Below are 19,983 nucleotides of genomic sequence, written 5' to 3'. Positions count from 1 at the left end.
CACTGGCAGTTTATTTCCTCTGAAAATGTAAATAAACTCTGGAAGAGTAATATATTAAGTGATTCTCAGCCACTAACACGTTAGGGTAGAATAGCTAAGATCGCAGTTTTAAAATAACTAATTCCATCATAATGGAATTTTCTTTATTACTGCCCTGCTATTGGAATGTTAACAACAGTATTCTTTAATAATAATTCTAGTCCAGGTCATTCAAGTTTTTTTTTTTTAAGATAGTGAGATAAGTATCATGTATAAATACATTTCCTCATCTAATAAACAAACCTAAGAGAAAGGTGCTGAAATTAACATTTCTGAGTACTTGCTCTGTATCATGTACTCTGCTAGGTGCTTTAGAACATTTCATTCTAAAAATAATCCTATATAGTAGTATTAATCCCATTTACAGATGAGGAAACAGGCTCAGATTAATTAACAGAGTTTGCCGAAGGTAAGGAGAGATTAAAACCCACGTCTGGTTTATGGCTTGCTTGTTGGGTGCCTGTGGTCAGATGACTAGTGCTGAGCTTTAGTTTCCTCATTTTAAAAACAAAGACAGCAATGGCACCCTACTTTTGATAGCACTGCTGGCAGGTTTACATGAGTTAATCTGCATACGGAGCAGTGTGGCAGAATGCAGAACTGACCTGCAACTTCTGAGACTAGTTCTTAAGAAGCCTTGTCGCTTTTTGCTCTAGCCCTCTCGGGACACTTTGGCTGCCTTGTTAAAAAGCCTGAGGGAGACTATGAATGAGGAGAGGCGGCTTGGAGACAGAGAGAGGCCCAGCTCGCATGCAGCACCGTGGTCTCAGACACATCTTAGACCCTTTGGTCCCAGGCCAGCTGCCAACTCACTGCAGCTACATGTGTGAACCCAGGTGAGACCAGCAGAAGAAATTTACAGTCACCTACAGAATTAGCAGAAATAATAAATCATTTTTTAAAGCCAGAGTTTTGGAGTGGTTTGTTGTACAACAGATGACTATTGCAGTTAGACAAAAAATATGTTAATTTACAATCCCTAATTAGAAGTATAAGAATGAGATAAAAAGACGACTTCATAACCTGTACTTAAAAGTTTTCTCCCCTTGAGATTTCCGAGTTTGATTTTCCTAATGCATAAAAGTTAAAATAACCTGAGACCTACGTGACTAGTCATAGCCAGCAGGCTCTACTATCTGATGTAATCAACACGTCAGGCAGCCCTAAGGAGGAACACTTATTTAGCTTAAACCAGACAAAAGTAAGGGAGAGTTCTAAGGTGCAGATGACCAAATGACCCCATCTTGTGGGGTTTCCCTGGTCTTAGAGAAACACATCAGCACTTATGCTCATCTGTGTTTTTTTCCCCCCTAGTTTTCTCTGGGGTATGTGATTAGGGAGTTTCTTTAGTTTATCAGACAAATTTTTAAGGCTTTCCTTCCAATTCTGACATGTAAACATTCTCTCACTTCTGCCTATTTCATTATTACCAAATCTCTATCTATAGTCCAGATGTCACTCCTGAGACCAAGATGCAACCACCTGATGGAATAATCTCCTCATAGACATATCCTGGAGTCAGTTCATTTGCTCCATTCTTCCTCTTCTCCCTTGACCGTTAATACCTTTGTCTCCTCCTACATTGCCAGTCTAAGTCCTACTTAGGCATCATTTCTTCTGGGAAACCAAGAATCTCTGGGGCTCTGTTAGGTCTAAGCCTTTCTTGAAATTTTAGCATTTATCTTGGTACCTTATTACAATTGTATATATTATTAAAAATGTACATCTTGTATACAGTTGCACTTTTCATCTTACCATTCATCCAACAAACAAAACAAATAAGGTGGTGATAAATGATGCAGTAAAGAAAAATAAAACAGGGTAAGGGGCTGCAACCATTTAGTAGAAGGGGTGTCCTTTTCAATCTGCACAGGAAAAAAGTTGCTCTTCAACTGGTGTGTGGTGTGTTTGTAGAAAAGGGATCTGTAGGCACTTACAGATTCGACCCTAATGAAATGGGAAGCCACTGGAATGTGTTGAGCAAAGAAATGGCATGATCTGATCTATGTTTTTACATGATACACTGGTTGCTAGATGGAGAACAAACTGTAGGGAGTCAAGAAAGGAAGCAGGGGAATAGGAGGCTACTGCTATAATCCAGCAGTCCTCAACTGGAAGCAATTTTGCTTCCAGGGGAAATGTTAGCAACGTCTCCTGACATTTTTGTTTGTCAAAACTGTGGGAGAAGTGATTACTACTTGCAAGTAGTGGGTGGAGGCTGGGGATGCTGCTGAACTTCTACAAGAACAGGACAGCCCACTCCCCTCAAAAAGAATTACTGGTCCCAAATGTCAACAGTGCTGAGGTTGAGAAACTGTTATAATCTGTGATAGAATGGTGGCTTGGTTTAAGATGGTAGTGGGGAAAGGTGAAGTGCTTAGATTCTAAATACATTTTAAAAGTAGAGCTGACCATATTTACTGAGGGATTAATTGTATATGCAAGGGAAAAAGGAATCAAAGATGACACCAACAATTAGAAGAATGAAGTGCCTCATACTGAGAGGGAAAGATGTGGGTGTAACAGGTAGGGAACAAGTGCTTTCTTTTATTTGGGGATGAGCAGAACTGATTGGACTCAAGCATTCAGTTTTGGATATACTAAACATGAAACATCTATCTACTTGGCATCAAATGCATAAATCAGGTAGGCAAATGGATATATGAGTCTAAAGTTCAGGGGCAAGGCTGGGGCTGGAGAAATAAACTTGGGACTCTTAGCATCTGTATAGCTTGTAAAGCTGCAGGACAGGATACTATTATTTAGAGAGCAAATGCAAACTGAGAAGAGATCTGAGCTCTGAGGCATTCCACTGTTTAAAGAGGAGAAGGAACTAGCAAAAGATACTAAGAAGATGAAGGAGAAGACTTGAAGTAGGAGGAGGAGAAAAATGATCAACTCTGTCAAATTCTGCTCAGATGTCAAAAGGAAAATGAGGACTTAAGAACTGACCTCCAGATCTGGCAACACAGATGCCAACACTGACGTGGAAAGGAACAGTTTTGGTGGGGAGGTAGGAATGAAAATCTGACTGGCCTGAATTCAAAAGAGTTAATACTACAGGAAGGTAGAGACAGTAGCTATAAAAAATGATCCACTCTCTTGAGACTTTTGTAAAGCTAAGAAACAACACTATCTGCAGGGAATTTTTTTCTCCCAATTTTTTTTAACTTAATTTATTAAAAAAATTTTTTTTGGGGGGGGGAGTAAGTAATTTAGGTAGGTAAATTATTTATTTATTTTAATGGAGGTCCTTGGGATTGAACTCAGGACTTCGTGCATGCTAAGCACGCGCTCCACCACTGAGTTATACCCTCCCCTCAACTTCTTATTTTACATATGCATACATACAAAAAAGTTTATAATATGTCAAATCCCCTTCCATCCACCATAGAGATTCAAAATTTAATACTATCATATTAGTTTTCCTGTATATATGTATATACACACACACACATTCCTGAATATTGAAGATAACTTCACCTCTAAATTATGTCAGATATACCTCCAAAAAAAGGCCTTTCTCCTACATAAACATAATAACCATTAACGCACCCAGGAAAATTAAAAATATATTCCCAAATATATTCTATAGCTGGGCATACTCAAATTCCTCCAATGTATTTTACAGCATTTTTCTTCAAATCTGGATTTAATCCAAGTCTATGCATTGCACTTGGTTATCAGGTTTCTTTGGTCTCTCTCAATGACTTTTTGAAAAGACCTGTCTTACAGAATGGATTGGACTGATTCTCTGTTACGTGATTTAACTTGTTCTTTAATCCTGGAAGGGAAGTTTTTGAAGGGCAGTAAATATATTCACTATTCCTGGCATAATATTCTAAAATTAACATTTCCCAACTTTCCTATATCTCTCCACATAGTCTTTCATTTTCAGAAAATTCTCAATTTACTCCAAGATTTTTTTCATTTAACCGCCACCTATTAGCTCTGAAGATTCAACTGAGCAAATTTCAAGGCTTACATACCCTATATTCAAAAAAATACACTACCATCTCTCATTTACTATAAGAATTCACGAGAGATCTAATCTTAAAGCTAATCAGTACCCAAACCGAACATCATTTTATTGATTAATCATGACAGATTACACTTGGAAAGTAAAATGAATTCTCTGAAATTTCTTTCCTGATTAGCAAAATAGTGCCTCCTAATACTTGAGGGTGAAAGCTGCTGTCAAATATGCCTACATGACTGGAAATTGTAACAGCCAGATGAGTTTACTAGGCTGGTGCTGGTATGTTCTGTATGCTCCTCTGTCCATGTAGTAAACAACTTAAATAAAGATGAAAAATTTGATTACACTCATATTTGGGCTTCTATAACTGGTCATTCATGTATAAATTCTTTAAACAACTTAATGAACATTCTTTAAGCAACTTAAAATGCAAATTTAGCCAAAAATGTTTACAGCTAGAATTGCAAGGCACTTTAGGCACTGTTGATTTACCTTACAACATTTTCTGCCATAATCTTCAAATTATTTTCTTTTCCATAGTGTTGGAAAGCATTAAAAATATAATTTTTTATACAAATGAATTTTATACTCTTTAATTCAATGAACGTTTCAAGTTCTAACTTACATTATTTTTATCTTACAAAACCTGAAATTATTTAGTATATAATATGAAATCTAAACTATGATCAAATGAGTAAAATAAAATGGTTAATAATTTTTAACAATCTTATTTCACTTACTTAGGCTTCTTTACTGCTTTGGCATTAGAACTGGAATCAAACCACTGAGGCTTAGAGTGATGGTTTTCAACTCCTTTGGGCCTATGGACTATTTCACTGAGGTAAACGACCTTCCCTTGTCATCTAGTCCACCTCATCCTGATTACCACCAAAAAAAAAAAAACCTCTCACTTGAATAAATCAGAAGCTGGGAATCAGACTTTATAAAGCACCTCCCATGAGACCAGAAGTGATTAATTCATACAAAAATCAAAATTATAGCTACTGCCACCTTGTAGTAAGTTGGCCTGTAGATCACTTGAACTTCCACAGGCTATCTGGAAGACCATGATCATATTATGCAAACTTTTGATTTAGACAAAGAGCTAGACAGGAAGGAGGGACCAACCAGCAGGAAAAAATCCTCTCAATTTATTCTCCAGCTAGGAAATTATACAGTAATATATACCAAAATATGATTATTTCACAGAACTACCATTAATACTTTAATAATTTAAACAAGATAGTAAACATTATTTAATTACTTGCTCTCATATGAAGCAATGTGAGGTAACAAAATCAAACTAACATGTTATGTATTACTGTGGTAGCTACTTCTAAGATGAGCTCCAATGGGCCCTGCCTCCTGGTATTCACAGCCTGTGTAGGTCCCTCCCACATTATATCAAAGTGGGTCTGTGCAACAGAGTGATGGTATGTCACTTCTGAGGCTAGATTATAAAAGACATTGCAGTTTCTGCCTCTCTCTCAGATCACTTACTCTGGGGGAAAGCCTGCTGCCATGTTGTAAGGACACTCAAGCAGCCTCCAGATGACTGCAACCACATGAGACCTTGAATTGGAACCACCAAGCTAAACCACTCCCAGTTTCATGACCATCAGAGACTGTGTGAAATAATAAATGTTTGTCTTTTAAGTTGTTTCAGGGAAATTTCTTACAAAGCAAAAGATAACTAACAATAATATATACCAATTTAACTGGTTGAAATTGTAACTTTATAACCTCTCATTTAGGTATTAAAAAATCACAGCATGTTGAGGCAATGTAAGGTAGTAAAAAAAAAAGTTCACTAATACCTACTGAGTACCACTGAGGGCAGAAAAGCTCTCTCATATTCCACATGAAGCTTCCTTCAGGTAATACTCATGGCTGACTTCCCTCTAGGGGAAGTCTCACTGACTCCTCCCTAGGATTGGAGGGAGTAACTGGTCTGATAACAAGTCTGAGAAGGAATTCTGAGGCTCAGCTACTTCTTCCCTCCTTTCCATCTGGGATTTGTCTGACTCAAAACAGAGTCATCTGTTCTGGTCTGCTCTCTGTCACACAGTAAATGCAATGGGACAAGCTTTATTCTTGTAGATGGGAAACTGGAGGTTTAAATCTGCCTAAGTCTGGAGTGCAACCCTAGGAAGCTCACTGTTGCTGCAAATCTCAGCCACATTTTCCACACAACTTTTTCGGTAATTAAAATTACATCTGAATGTTCATCTATCTGGCTTCTGCGTCTTATTTCTTAACTGGATCCAAACTTCAACAGAGGGGGCAAAAAAAAAGGGCAACTTATCAACCTCAAGACTAAGTACAAACTACTATTTGGGTATTTTGTGCCCTTGTGGAGTTTACAGTCTTTTGGGATATAAACTAAAACACCTGAATGGTTACATAATAATATAAGAATTACCTAACAAATACAGACTACAAGAAGCATATAATTATTACCAAACAGTTAAGAAATTATGATCATCTGTAAGAATCAGAAAATCTGAAGGAGAAAGGTAAAAACACAGATACCCTGATCCTCCATGCCAAACCCATAAAATGGGACCCAAGCAATTGAATTTTTAGTAAGTTCTCAATACAATGTTAATCCACATCTAAGAACCCAAGACACACATGGTGAGTGCAATGACTTTGGAAGAAAGGAGAATGTAATGAGCTAGCAAAGGAAAGATTATAGCAAACAGAACTTGAAGCAAACTTTGAAGGACATGCAGGGTTTAGATGAGGTGGCAGAGGATGAGGAGGAACCAACATTTGCTGAGGGCTTATTAACTACCAGACACTTTACATATCACATTATTTAAGACAATTTCAATTTATATGTGGAAAAACTGAGACTCAGATTAAATAATTTGCCTGAGGCCACAAAACTAGTTAAATGACAGAAAGGGATTAGTAGATATTTTCAATTTAAAGATGAAATTGAGCCTCTGGGAGGTAAAATATTTTGTCAAAAGTAACAAAATTGGGAAGTGGTAGAACTGTAATTAATAGATGGCCAAGCTGAAATCAGGGCTGTGAATCTAAAGGCTAGGCGTCCTTTTTTTTTTTTTTTTAAATAAGTGGTGAAGGTGAAGGTCTATATTGGATCAGATAAACATACAAAAGTAGGAAAGCAAAAGCAAACTATAAAAATAAATCATATTAGATCATTACAAAATAAACCTCATTTTAATTTGTGATGCAGCCAGAGAACCATATATTAAGGACCACTGATGGCTTAAAAACCACTCAAAAATAACTTTTTAATCATTACGGTTTTGTCTCAATTGATTAGTTTACTAAATAATTACTAACTGCCATTAGCAGTCAGGACCCAACTGTTAGAGTGAACCGATGACTCAGCAACTAGTTGGAAAGCACCAACCTATTCAAAATAGTCAAATTAATTTTATGGTTAGCCTCAATTTAGAAGTGTAATGTTAAGGTCAGAGTAATTTTATTTATAACTGAAATTTTTAAAGACTGCTTTATGACAATGTTTTAAAAGACTTCTTTATTGCCTATATTACTACTTTAAGTACTTTTTAAAAGTGAAACTGCACATTTATTCATCTTTATTCTTTTCATCTTTATTCTTCATGCATAGGGACTTCAGTTCAATTTTTCTATTTTTGAGAACAAAATCAAAATTCAACTCCTTGAGGCCCTTCCTATAATTAAAATTAACTACTTTTTCTTCATTGCTGCTACACTACATTACTTGTACAACTCTACTTAGCATTTATTTCATTTTACCTTGTATGAAAGCTATTTGTTTACAGATGTTTCTGCTTCTCTTTAGGGATAAAGACAATGCATTATTCACCTTTGTATTCACCCAGCATTTGGCACAGTTCCTTGCACATTCAATAAAAGCTTGTTGACGAGTTAAGTTAATATTATTCTCAGTAAGAGAAGCACATATATTACATGTACATTTTCCAAACCAACAGTGAACTAACAAAGAACATGGGGAAACATGCTGTTGAAAACATACCATTTTAAGAGTAGGTTTGGTCAGCCACATAAATTGGGAACCACCAAGATCATTCACTCATCAGCAAATATGTACTATGTACCATGCTATATATACATATGTGGAAAAACTGAGGCTCTTTATACATCATTTATATATATATAATATATATATTATACACATAAACAGGAAACAAAATATATGTAGTCCTTGCCCTCACAAAGCTCACACCCAGTAGGAAGATGGACAGTAAGAAATACATATATGCTATGAAGAAAACAAACAGCAAGTGATAATAAAATATTAGAGTTGGGGTGGAGGGTAAAGAGCTGCTCAGGTAGGGTAGACAGCTTGACAAGTGAAATTTAAGCTGAAACCAAGGGTAAGACTCGGTTATACAAAACAACAGTCAGTATAGTAAAGGCCCTAAAGATGTGCGTGGGGGTCATGTGCTGCAAAGCCAGTTTCAGGGGCATACAGTTATAGCACATTTCTCAATCTTTTATTTTTCAGTTCTTTTGCTATTGTTTCTATCACCATTTCTCCTTTTCTGATGGTTTAGATTTTCCTAGCTAAATTAAATGATGGCATTAACTACGGGGAATGTAAGATTCTTTCCAAATAATCCTAATTTCCTTTTAGTCCTTTTGACTGATAAATTCATCTCAAAGTGACAACTCTGTCCCAATTAGGAAAGAGTGTTTCTCTGTATCAGCTTTAATTTTTTGATTTGGAGCCCTCCTGATTGCTAATCAACATGCTATGTGATTACTTCAACAATTACTTATAGAATGTTATTTTGTCATCAGAAAAATCCACTGCTGCTTTCGGAACTCTACGTTGCTCTAGAGCCTACGCAGAGTAAAGGTACCTAAAACAGACCCTAATCACTGGGCAATCTCAGATCTACTGGAGTACATGCTAAATTAGGAGCAAATCACATACTGGAAAGAGTCCTGGATTAGAAATTAGAGGATGTGGGTTCTAGTCCCAGATCTGCCACTTTGTTATGTAAATTTGAGTAAATTGTTTACTTCTTTTAGGCTTAATCTTCTCATTGATAAAGGGGGAATATATAAATGTTGCAATTTACACAAATTCAGCTATATGAGCTTAGCAAAAAAATTTAAAAGAAAATATCAACTTAAATAGCACTCAAGAAGCATATGCCTTGGAGTGAGCATGATCTGGAAAGCACACATCTGTTGTTACATCAAACAGGCTCAGCTTTTACATGCCTCTCACTGAAAATCTTACTCAGCTGTATGACTTTAGTGTTTAAAATATATGTATTTTTTGTTGTTGTTTGTTTGTTTAGGGCAAGTTTCTTACACATAATCCACTTGTTTTATCTAGGGCGCAAGAAGCTCAAATGAAGAAATGGTGATTCAAGTGATGCAATTTATCTCATGTTTACTTTAGAACCAAATAGGACATTGAGTCTATTATACCACCATATTATACTGCCACAGGGAACACTAAGTCAAAGTTGATGGAACCCTAGAAATATACTTTTGAGATTAATCAATACACCCAGATTTATCAATTTTTTACATAATTAGTTACTAAATAACATTTTATGAATGATGTCCCTATCCCAATAGAGCTGTATCACTGTTTAGGGCATAGTTATATTCACATATGTGGAAAATGATGTATAAAGTTACTCATTACATAATGCTCTTAATAAGATCAGACAAAAACCTAAATGTCTAAAAAGAGAGGACTGATGAAATGATACATTATATGATGGAATATTATGCAACCATAAAAAGTATAAGGAAACACTATACATAATGACACACAGAACTTTTAAGATAAATGAAAAAATAAGGTACATAAACTATGCACAATATGTACTGTTTATGCAAAAAAAGAAATAAAATATATATACATACTTATTTGCTTGTATATGCATACATTTTTAGGGGAAAAATTATACAGGAAATTGTTAGCACTGGCTGTTTCCTAGGTAAGGAACTGGGTGGCTGAGGGACAGGTGTGGAAGGAAGACTTTTCACTGTGTATTCTTTCTTTACCTTTTGAATTTCAAACCATGTGAATGTATTACCTAACCCAAAAGAAAACACATTAAGATCAGCAAGAAAATAGTTTGCAATGAAACAGGATCACATTCTTAATGGAAAACATTTCTAAAAAGTAGGCATTATCTCTCAGGGTAAATACCAGCAGGTAGAATGTTAGAACTATCAGGGACCTTCCTTAAAAGCTCCATCTATCCCAAACTTCTCACTGTATCTGTGAGATCTGTAAACTGAGGCCTTCAAAATTTGGTGATGTGTGTAAGGTCGCATGGCAGAAGAGTTAGGATTAGAAATCAGAAATTCCAACATCAGTCCTAGGACTCTTCTTTATCATTTTGTCTTCTCATTTTGTGCCAAGTTAAGTTTAGGCTACATAGTGAGTTGTCATGTTCTGTCTAAATTTTGGAGTCTAAATTAACGAAATAACCTCAAACCCTCGGACTACTCACGTCTTGTGTGGTCACTATATGGCTATACTTACAAATAGGCTGTGCATATCTCTATGACTGCACATATTACAGTATGATAAATGTACTTTTTCTTATCCTTCTAACTCAACTGAATTCATTGAGGGCAAGAACTAAAATGTCTTAAGTTATTTTTTTAAATATGTGAATGTCCAGCACAAGTATACTGCCAAAAATATTAATATAGGTTCACATTTCTAGGAATTTTAAAATGTTACAAAGTACGCAAACCATTATGTATACCTCACACACCAGTGGCCAAGGACAGTATCCCATAATCAAACATATTAATATTTCTTCAGCAAAACATATGGTATAAATAAATACGATACATGACTTCTCATTAGTTCAGGCCATATCTTACTACCAAATGCATTTTGTCCCCAGGCTTAAAAAGTTTTTGGTTTTCAAAGTCTTCTGAATGTTGAAATTAGATACAAGATTATAGACTGTACTCACAAAGGTGCTGTAGAAAATATGGTTAGTCACTTCTGCTCTCATCTTTTTGATGAGACCAGAACAAGCAATTATAGCAGGCAGCTTTTATACCCCATGTTTGGGCAGATCTGTTCTGTCACTAAGGAATCCAATCTAGCATGGGGGGCAAAACTTGACATTGCGGAAAGAGGAAGAAAAAATCCTAATTGAACAACACTGTATTCCTACTGTAGCTGCTCAGTAGTTATTAATTTAATTTTTTTAAAAAGCTCTATTTGATTAATCACGTTAGTTTTTAAATGAAAATAGGTAAATAAAACTCCTGTCCCAAATTGCTAGCAAAGGTAATGGAAGCAATAAGCTTGAATCCTACTGGAGGGCAACTGCACTTTTGGGGGGACCAATGTTCACAGAAAGGCATTCTAAACATATTGGTGAGGGGTAAGCAGAAATGTATACAATTTTCCCAACTTAGGATCATTACTCTAAAAATAAACGAAAGGGGAATTTTCTAGTCAACCTCTCCTGATTGATTGCTCTGTATTAGGACCCTTCCTTTAATACTATAAAGTCTTACACGCCTTTTCCTACTTTTTATAAGGGGAAAAGCTCTGGAATCTAAACATAACACACACTAAAATCCACTTTGCTTTCCACACCCCAAGCCCCACCTCCATTTTGTTTCTGTTATTTTCACATCATATTTTCCTAGCAAAAAAAGCAAATTTGCACCAAGACTATAAATTAACTTTGCAGACAACGATGTTTGATGTCATTCAGTTTGGCGATACTGATTTTTCAATCTTAAAATTTTAGCTACATTTTTAAAGAATCAGTGATTTTGTTCAACATATGAGGTTAACATTCAGCAAGTGTTTATTACAAAAAAGTATATTCCATTCCAAAAATGAAAACAGCAATGGTGAAAAAGAAAAACCTTCTGAGTTTGGGCTACTATTTGATGACGAAATACTACATTCTCATATTTTCATCATAATTCATTAAAATAAGGAAAAAAAAAAACCTAAAGAGCTAGAGCTCACAACAAATATACCAGCACATTAGTAATCTAGCACAACAACAAAGCTAAACAAAGACTAACCAGCCTATTTCACAGTTTGGAGAAAAACAACAAACTCCTTGTTGCATTTCTTGGCTATTTGCATTCAGAAGTACTGAAAACTAACATCATTTTCAGTGAAGAATTTCTCCGTATACGGGACTTACTTCCTCTACACCACCCTAACAAAATTATCAGCATTATTCCAGAATATAATAATTTAGTTGGAAACTACTTAAAAAAAAAAAACCCAGTCCAAAATGCCAACGGTGGTTATTCTGTAAAGAAATGGTCAGAAATTACATATTATTATTTTAAGACACAGAACCAACCGAGCGAAGGACTTCTGTAATATGCTGCCCCCAAGATTCAGAATGCAGACTCAGAAATAGCACCCGCGGTCACGATGTCCCTTAAAACACATGACCTTCCTACGAAAGCAGAGCCTTAAACTTACAAACTACAGGAGAATTCCCCCTTGCTCTGAAGTTAAAACAAGGCAGGGCAACTGAAATTAGCGCAGCAGGGACCCCTCGGCTGCTGACTAGTAAGAACGGGTCCTGGAGAGCAAAGTCCCTGTGCTCTGGCTACTCCCCTTACCGTTAGAAGATCTGGGAGGGAGGGAAGGAGGAGAAACACCCAGAATCCTGGTGGAAAAGCCCCTGGCCTCGCAGATGGGGTTTAGGGAGACGGGGAGGGGCAGCTCCGTGTGTGGTGACCCTTTGTGAACACGCTCTGTGGCAGCTCGGCTCTCACCGAGGGTTTAGGAGAGCGGGCTTTCGGGGCCTTGCGCGGCCCGCCGTCACGGAGACCTCGGCACTACAGGGAGGCGCCGGCTAAGAGCTTCCCTCGCACCTCGGCGGGCTTGGGAGCCCGACCCTCCTCGCACGCCCACCCACCCACCCACCCACCCAAGTCACTCAGGGACGCGTCGCCCTCCGACCCGGGCTCGCGCCACTCTTTCCACAGCGTAATCCCTCCGCTGCCGGCCGCGCACTAGTTTTATTCACGCCCCACCCCCTGGCCGCCGGCGTCACCTCCGCCACTCGAGCGCTTTCCAGCAGCTTCCAGAAACGTCGCCTCCCCAAACCCAGCCACTCACAGACGGCGGGTCCTGCAGCCACCGGCCCCGCCCCTAGTCGTCGCCGCAGCTGAAACTGCGACTGCGGCAGCCGGCCGGACAGCCCCGCCTCTCTGCGGCGGTCCGCCGGAAGTGCATCCGTTTTCGCCTTCCCCGAGGTGCTGACATCCTTTCAGCCTCCGCGCGGAGCCGGAAGGGGAACTCTGTAGCCGCGGACTGAAACCGGAAGCTGCTTTCCTAGCTGAGGGGCCGGTGGGGGAGGAGTAGGCTGAGGGGAACGTGAGTTGAACGTTGCACTCTGGTGTGGAGCTCAAGCCGGAACGGGAGTTCGGAGCGACCCGGTGCGAGGAAAGGGAGGGCCCGCGGCAGGTAAGGGAGAAGACCTAGTAGTGTCTTTCAGCACCCGAAATAGGGAAAAGGGACAGAGTTGGGGTGACTTATGGGGTAGTCTGCTCTGAAAGGATGGGCTAGGATGGGAGGGGAAAAAGGGTGGAACTAGGTTCAGGTGGGAAGGCTTGGTGATTAAGGTATAAGATATCGTTTGGACTCAAAGAGGTAAATGCTGAAGAGAAACCAGAGTGTTTTTTTTTCCCTCCTTATCCCAAGGAGCGTGGAAATGGGGAGAGTTAACGGAACCCTGCGTCTCCTCAGGTTTCCAAGGTCGGGTTTTGAAATTGACGTCTGTTGGTCTGTGATTCAGGACAGCTGGATTGGGTACCAGTCAGGGTTGGGCGCCGAAAGCCGACCCCATTCCTCGGTTTCAAGTCTGTTGTGACCTCGCCTTTGACAGCCCACTTCGTCTTGGAGGGAAAGCTCAAATGGGGTATAAGGCCTCTCTTGGAACAGCTGATTCTCTGGGTTTCCCCATTTTGCACACGGGACTGTGATTTAAGCTTAATTGCTTCTTTCGCTATTCCCAGGGCCAACTTTACGCTTTCATTGTGCTGTAACTGGGTCCATACTGGGCTAGTAGTTCACATTTGGGCATTTGGAGCATCAGTGGCCCACAAAAGTAATGAAAAGGGAGGGGGCGTCAGAAAAAAAAAGTGCCGGGTGTGAAGTGGAGGAGAGAAGGCTTAGACTGAAAGCCAGTGGGCTCACACTGCAATGAGTTTTAGGTCATAGCAGTACCTCAGGTCATACTGAGATATTTGGACTTTCCTGTAATCAGATTGGAATCAATTGACGATTTTAAGCTGAGCAGCAACAGACTCAGGCTTGTTTTGTAGAAGCCTCATTTTGGCAGTGATAGAGTGGGGATGGAATGGAAAGAGGTGGGGATTTGACACACTTCCAAAAAAACTGTCCGTAGAATTTGATAACTTTCACTAAGTAAGAGAGAGAGAAGTAAAAGCGTAGAGAACCACTCAGATTGTCTGGCATGTGTGTTCGAAGGCCGGAGGTGCCAAAATCTAGGCGAGATACAAGCAGGAGGAGCAGGTAATTTTTGAAGGGAGGGCAATGAAGGCAGTCATTTAAGGACAAATTAAGTTGTAAGAATCACCTTAGGGATTTCTACATGGGACAAAGTAAATTGTATTTAGAAGACCTGAATAGCCCACTTCTGGTATTTTATTAAGCGAATTTTCTTTTGGGGGGTTCTACATATTAAGGATTTCAACCACCAACGTACCTGTTTTTGGTGGGATCAGGAGAGCAGGTTTGAAGGATCCTCATGTTTTACTATTGTAGTTTAGAGAGAGAGGGAGAGAACCAGCCGGAAAAGTTTTCTTAAGCCATCAGGCAGATGGAAATTTTAATCAAAAACAATTTATTCATAATACTTAGCTTACCAAATTTTCTTTTGAGAATACTGCAGAATGATACAAGATGTGCTGAGTATTGTCTGCAAAAAGTATAAAATTAGCACCAAATAGTAGTTAAAATTTACTGCATGTCAGGTGCTAAGCATTTTACATTTATTATCGCATTTAATTTTTAGGACAAACCAATTTTACAAATAAATTCTGAACCTAAAGCTCATACTTTTAGCCACTCTGGCACCATAGAAGTTTGACTTTTTCTATATAGGTCTCCTTTATAAGTAGATTTTAAATAGAACCAGCCAGAGATAACAAATTGGTGTTGTCTGTGAGGAGCTTAAAAAAGAAAGTTAGCACCAAACTTGTTTTTACTCTTTTGACAGCGGTTCTCATTGGGACAATTTTGCCTCCTGGGGAGTAAGGTGGAGGGATGTGGACATTTGGAAACGTCTAGAGACATAGTCACAACTGAGGGGTGGGTGCCTTGGCATCCAGCACATAGAGGTCAGTGATGCTGCTAAAGGGCCTCAACACACAGGACAGCCCTCGGAACAAGAATTATCGGATCCAAAATGTCTATGATGCTATGATGGAGAAACCCTGCTTATGGATATTTCTTTGGGAATAGCAAATTGAGGTTCACTGATACTTTTCTAAAAAAGCATTTTTATTTCTGAAATTATCTATTGGTTTGAAAGGTATGTAAAGTTTATACAGCTGAAACAATCGCATCACTAGTTTCTAAAGTGAATCTCTGAGGCCCAGTTTCCTAGGAGGTGGTTGTCGTAGCATCATGGATTAATTGATGTGGGAAAGACTTTTGCTTGAAGTTGTTTCACAGCATTCCTGCGAAGTGGTGATTTACTCTGCTTAAAGGTCTCTTTTATTTAGTGTCCTTGTTATTTTAAATCCATATCTAAACTGCTGTTAACAGTTACTTTTCCTTTACGCTGAACTTCAGTCTCATAATTTTGACTTTACTGAATGTGATTCTCCTTCATGGGACTACACTCAAAATGTGCTTGTTACATGTATAATTTGTAATCTGATTGTGTTTGTGTTTTTGTTCAGTTACAGATTATTTACTTTATAAAGTAGTATTTTGTTGGCAAGTTGCTTACAAATGAGTTTGCTATGAAGACTGGTCCTATTGCCAGTCTATGCCCTTTTCCCACGAATTTGCTAGATATGCAAATAAATTTAGGTATTTTGTTTTCACTGCAAGATTACAATTCATAATATGCTTAACCTAGCATATATGGTTGTCAAAATATACTTAATATATACACATCTCATAAAATAGTACAACTTTTTTTCAAAGTAAATAGGATTTTTATTTAATTGTCTATTGACTTTTCTTTTTTCCAGGGTTCATTGAAAAATCCTTAGTGATATTGACATGTTTCAAGTGAAATAAATTAGCCAGTGACTCGGAATGATGGATTCCCCGAAGATTGGAAATGGTTTGCCAGTGATTGGACCAGGGACTGATATAGGGATATCTTCACTCCACATGGTGGGGTATTTGGGAAAAGTTAGTGAACTTATTTTTTGCCTCAGTGCAAAGTTGGTTTGTTCCCTTCTATTTTTGAGACTTAAATTCAGTTTTAATTTTACCAGTTTCTAAAAAATTGTGTCTTCCACGGAAATCTTACAGTAATGGCGAAAGATTATTTTGTGTTTACCTCTCTATGTTTTATTGATACGTGAGAGTAGAAATAAAACATAGACCTTATGGTTTACTATTTGAATATATTGAACATAATTTTTCCCTGGCAGTTGACATTACTTTTTTTCTTGCAAATAAAACTGATGCTGTTCTTAATACTTAATTTAATATTTGAAACTAGAATATATATATTTTTGGAGCAATAGCTATACTTAAAGCCTGTATGCATTTCTTTTATTTGCCATCTTTAAGCTATCTTGCCAGGATACTTCTAGGTGAAAATTGTGTATTTTTTTCTGGTTACTTTTCCATTTAACTTTTTGTAACTAGGTACAATCTAGGAATGTCTATATTTTAATATACTTTATTTCTTTTTTAGAATTATGATTCAGCTAAAGTCCCGTCAGATGGGTATTGCCCTGCTTGTAGGGTGAAGGGAAAGTTAAAAGCCCTAAAGACGTACCGAATTAGTTTTCAAGAATCTATCTTTTTGTGTGAGGATCTGCAGGTAAAGTATTAATCTTAGATGGTACTGAAGTTTTAGCCTTTTGCCTTTTTCTTAAATATTTAAATTTGTACTCATTTGTGTTTTTTAGACTATGTTTTTAATATGTAGGTAATGAGAGTCTCTAGATCTGTCTGGTATGCAATTTTAAATATTTTCTGTTTTTTTTTCCACCTGATTTCCTGAGTTATTGCATGAAAATGTTTTTATTATCATTAGACTTGTGAGAGGAGAAAATATATTTCGAGAATTTTTTTAAACTTTGTTGGATCCTTTTAGCTGTTGGTATGTAGTAGTTACTCTCATCTGGTTGCTTTATTAGATTTGAAACTTACAGGAAAAGTTACTAATCTCTAAATATTATTTACTTAAGGTAAATCTTTTAGAATTATAGTAATTTATACCTTCTGGTACAACTTTTACGTAGGAGCTTGTTAAATTGCATACTACTCTACATTTTACTGTACTTGGCAACTTACAAAAGTGTTACAGACATGTTTAATTTTCAAAACTTTGCAAAGTAGATATTCCCCTGTTATGAATAAGAAAACAAATGCAGCAGGTTTAGGGAATTGTAACTTTTTTTCCTTTTTTTGAGTATTCCATTATTTAGTCCTTTATTGGAATTTTTATTTAATTATGTAGTCTTTAAAAAAAACACATGAAATTTATAATGAAAGGCTTTTAATCATTAATGTTAACATTATCCAAGAAAATACTTTTCTTGGTTTTCTTCATTTGTAAAGTGAATGTAAATTATTTTTATAATTTGTCTTTGCACATCCCTTGCAGATAATTATCCAAATATAATGTGGTGTGTTTTCTTTATTCCTGTTCTGTAGGAATGAAAGCAGGAATATGTTTATTTAAACTGTTCACCAAAAGTCAGACAGCATTAGTTTTTTTCAGTGTAAGGTATTAAATGCTCTTAGATGGTTGGGCTAGAGTAAAAAATTAGTGCTCTGTATATCATTTTATGACTTTTTTTTTTTGGACAGGCTAAAAGCTTTCATTTTAGTTATAAAAATGATACATGTCTATTGCAAATAAAGTAGAAACCAAAGTCAGATAAGAAGGGTTAAAAATCCAAAAGCATTCATTTATAAAAAGGAAAAATCAGGGCAAGGACAAGTTATATTTTAGATTGGCACTATGTTGGGAGCACGGATTATGTAAACAAAAGTCACTAAAGACATTTGCAAACAGTTTAGGGGGAAACCATCCAGGCCACTAAATTTTGCAGCCCCAGGGCCCTTTGTGGTTTATTGTTTTTAATTAATTAGGGGTGCTGGTAGGCGTGCACGCCATGATCTTGACTCTGCTTGAGCATGGTAATGATTTCTTAAAAATTTTTTTGCTTTTTGAAAAAAATATTTAAATTTTCTAATAAAAAAAACAACATAAAATTTGCTGTCTTAACTTTTTAAGTATACAGTTCAGGATTCTTTGTTATATTCACGTTGTACAACACATCTCTAGAACTTTTTCATCTTGCAAAAATGAAATTCTGTTCCTCTTGAATAACAACTTCTTCCCCTAGCCCTAGCAACTACCATTCCAGTTTGTCTCTATAAATTTGACTACTCTAGGTACTCCATATAAGTGTAATCATACGGTATTTTTATTCTTGTGATTTTACTTAGCATAATGTCCTCAAGGTTTATCCATATTGTACCATATGACAGGATTTCCTTTTTTAAGGCCGAATAATATTCAATCATAAATATAAACCACATTTTCTTTATCCATTTGTTTGTGTGTGGACTTTTGGGTTGCTTCCATGGCTCTTAGCTATTGTGAATAATGCTGCAATGAATATGGCTCTTCAAGTATCTCTTTGATGTCTTGGCTTTCAATTTTTTTGGATACATACCTTTTTATAACTCTCTGAATACAAAATTACTGCCATTGATTTTGAAGGGTTCTCTGTCTTCTGACATGTGATGATTAAGGAAATAATGTCTATAAAGTTGAGGGTCAGGTTTATTAGTTGATGGTGACTGCACAACTAGTTGGTAAGAAAAGTCAAGAACTTGTCCTATTAAAGAATTTCATAAGTGCAGTATTATGAGTATAATGTTCACTTGTATTGGAGATGCTATATTTTAAGTGAGAGGATTTAGTGCATTTCAGTTAGTTGTTGTAAATGAACCATCTCAAAACGGTAGTAACTAGAAGAACTTAATGGCTTCACTCATGATTCTGTGGGTTGACAGGGCAGTTCTTACACTTTACATACTGTTAGCTAGGACAACTGAAATGTCCACATGGCTAAAGTGGGTGCTAGATACCATCTGGAAACTCAACTCAGTCAGCCAGCCAGGATCTCAGTTCTTTTCCATGAGGGTCACTCCATGAGGCTAATTGGCTCCTCTCAGTGTGATGGCTGGGACTAATAAAGAGTGTTCCAGAAAGAGGGCTCCAAGAGGACAAGCCTAGTAAACCAGTGCTTATCAGGCATCCATGTGCATCCTGCCTGCGAATGTCCCATCAAAGCTATTCACATAGCCAGTCTTGGGGCTGTGTGGCTGGGGACTAACTCTAGGAGGGCATGCGTACCAGGAGGTACAGTTCTTTAGTTCACTAGAGGCCACCAAGGTACCAGTCTACCATACTTGTACAGAAGGAGGCATATTTTAAATGAGGGCACATAAGTATATAGATTGCTTGCATTTGTCCTGTAAAATATTTTCTAGTTTTCAAACTGAGGGAAAACATGACTCTTCCAGTGGTTTGTTTACACTTTTGATATTTGGCTGAAATTGTGTTGATGCACGGTGAGATTTGATGAAGTCATTAAAATTCAGCCAATTTGACTCTTAGACCCAATTTGGATGTAAAATTGATATGCTGATGTGCTCTCAGATTAATACTCAATTTCAAAACTAAGAAACATAGAAATCACTCCATGCAACTTTTTTTGTTTGAAAATACCTTTCTAGTTTTTAATGCTATGCA

The 19,983-nt window shown here is 37.3% G+C and overlaps 1 protein-coding gene and 1 long non-coding RNA gene across 3 annotated transcripts in view; one reads left to right on the top strand and one right to left on the bottom strand.

The window, feature by feature from the left end:
* Positions 1 to 13,010, bottom strand: part of LOC116668581 — a 94,730-nt gene extending 81,720 nt beyond the window's left edge. The window contains exon 1 of the long non-coding RNA XR_004325747.1: positions 12,608 to 13,010. This is a non-coding gene — a long non-coding RNA (uncharacterized LOC116668581). The remainder of the gene's footprint in view (positions 1 to 12,607) is intronic.
* A 243-nt stretch (positions 13,011 to 13,253) lies between these two features.
* Positions 13,254 to 19,983, top strand: part of USPL1 (ubiquitin specific peptidase like 1) — a 29,688-nt gene continuing 22,958 nt past the window's right edge. Inside the window, exons 1-4 of one of the 2 annotated variants that reach the window (XM_032496353.1) lie at positions 13,254 to 13,457; positions 13,695 to 15,355; positions 16,220 to 16,385; positions 16,900 to 17,028. In XM_032496353.1, the coding sequence (XP_032352244.1) occupies positions 16,287 to 16,385; positions 16,900 to 17,028 (228 nt within the window). In that variant the 5' untranslated portion in view covers positions 13,254 to 13,457; positions 13,695 to 15,355; positions 16,220 to 16,286. The remainder of the gene's footprint in view (positions 13,458 to 13,694; positions 15,356 to 16,219; positions 16,386 to 16,899; positions 17,029 to 19,983) is intronic. The other variant, XM_006189607.3, reaches the window with a different exon arrangement.

The sequence above is a fragment of the Camelus ferus genome, chromosome 14 (genome assembly GCF_009834535.1).
Source record: "Camelus ferus isolate YT-003-E chromosome 14, BCGSAC_Cfer_1.0, whole genome shotgun sequence".
NCBI lineage: Eukaryota > Metazoa > Chordata > Mammalia > Artiodactyla > Camelidae > Camelus > Camelus ferus.
This window is presented reverse-complemented; position numbering and strand designations above follow the sequence as displayed.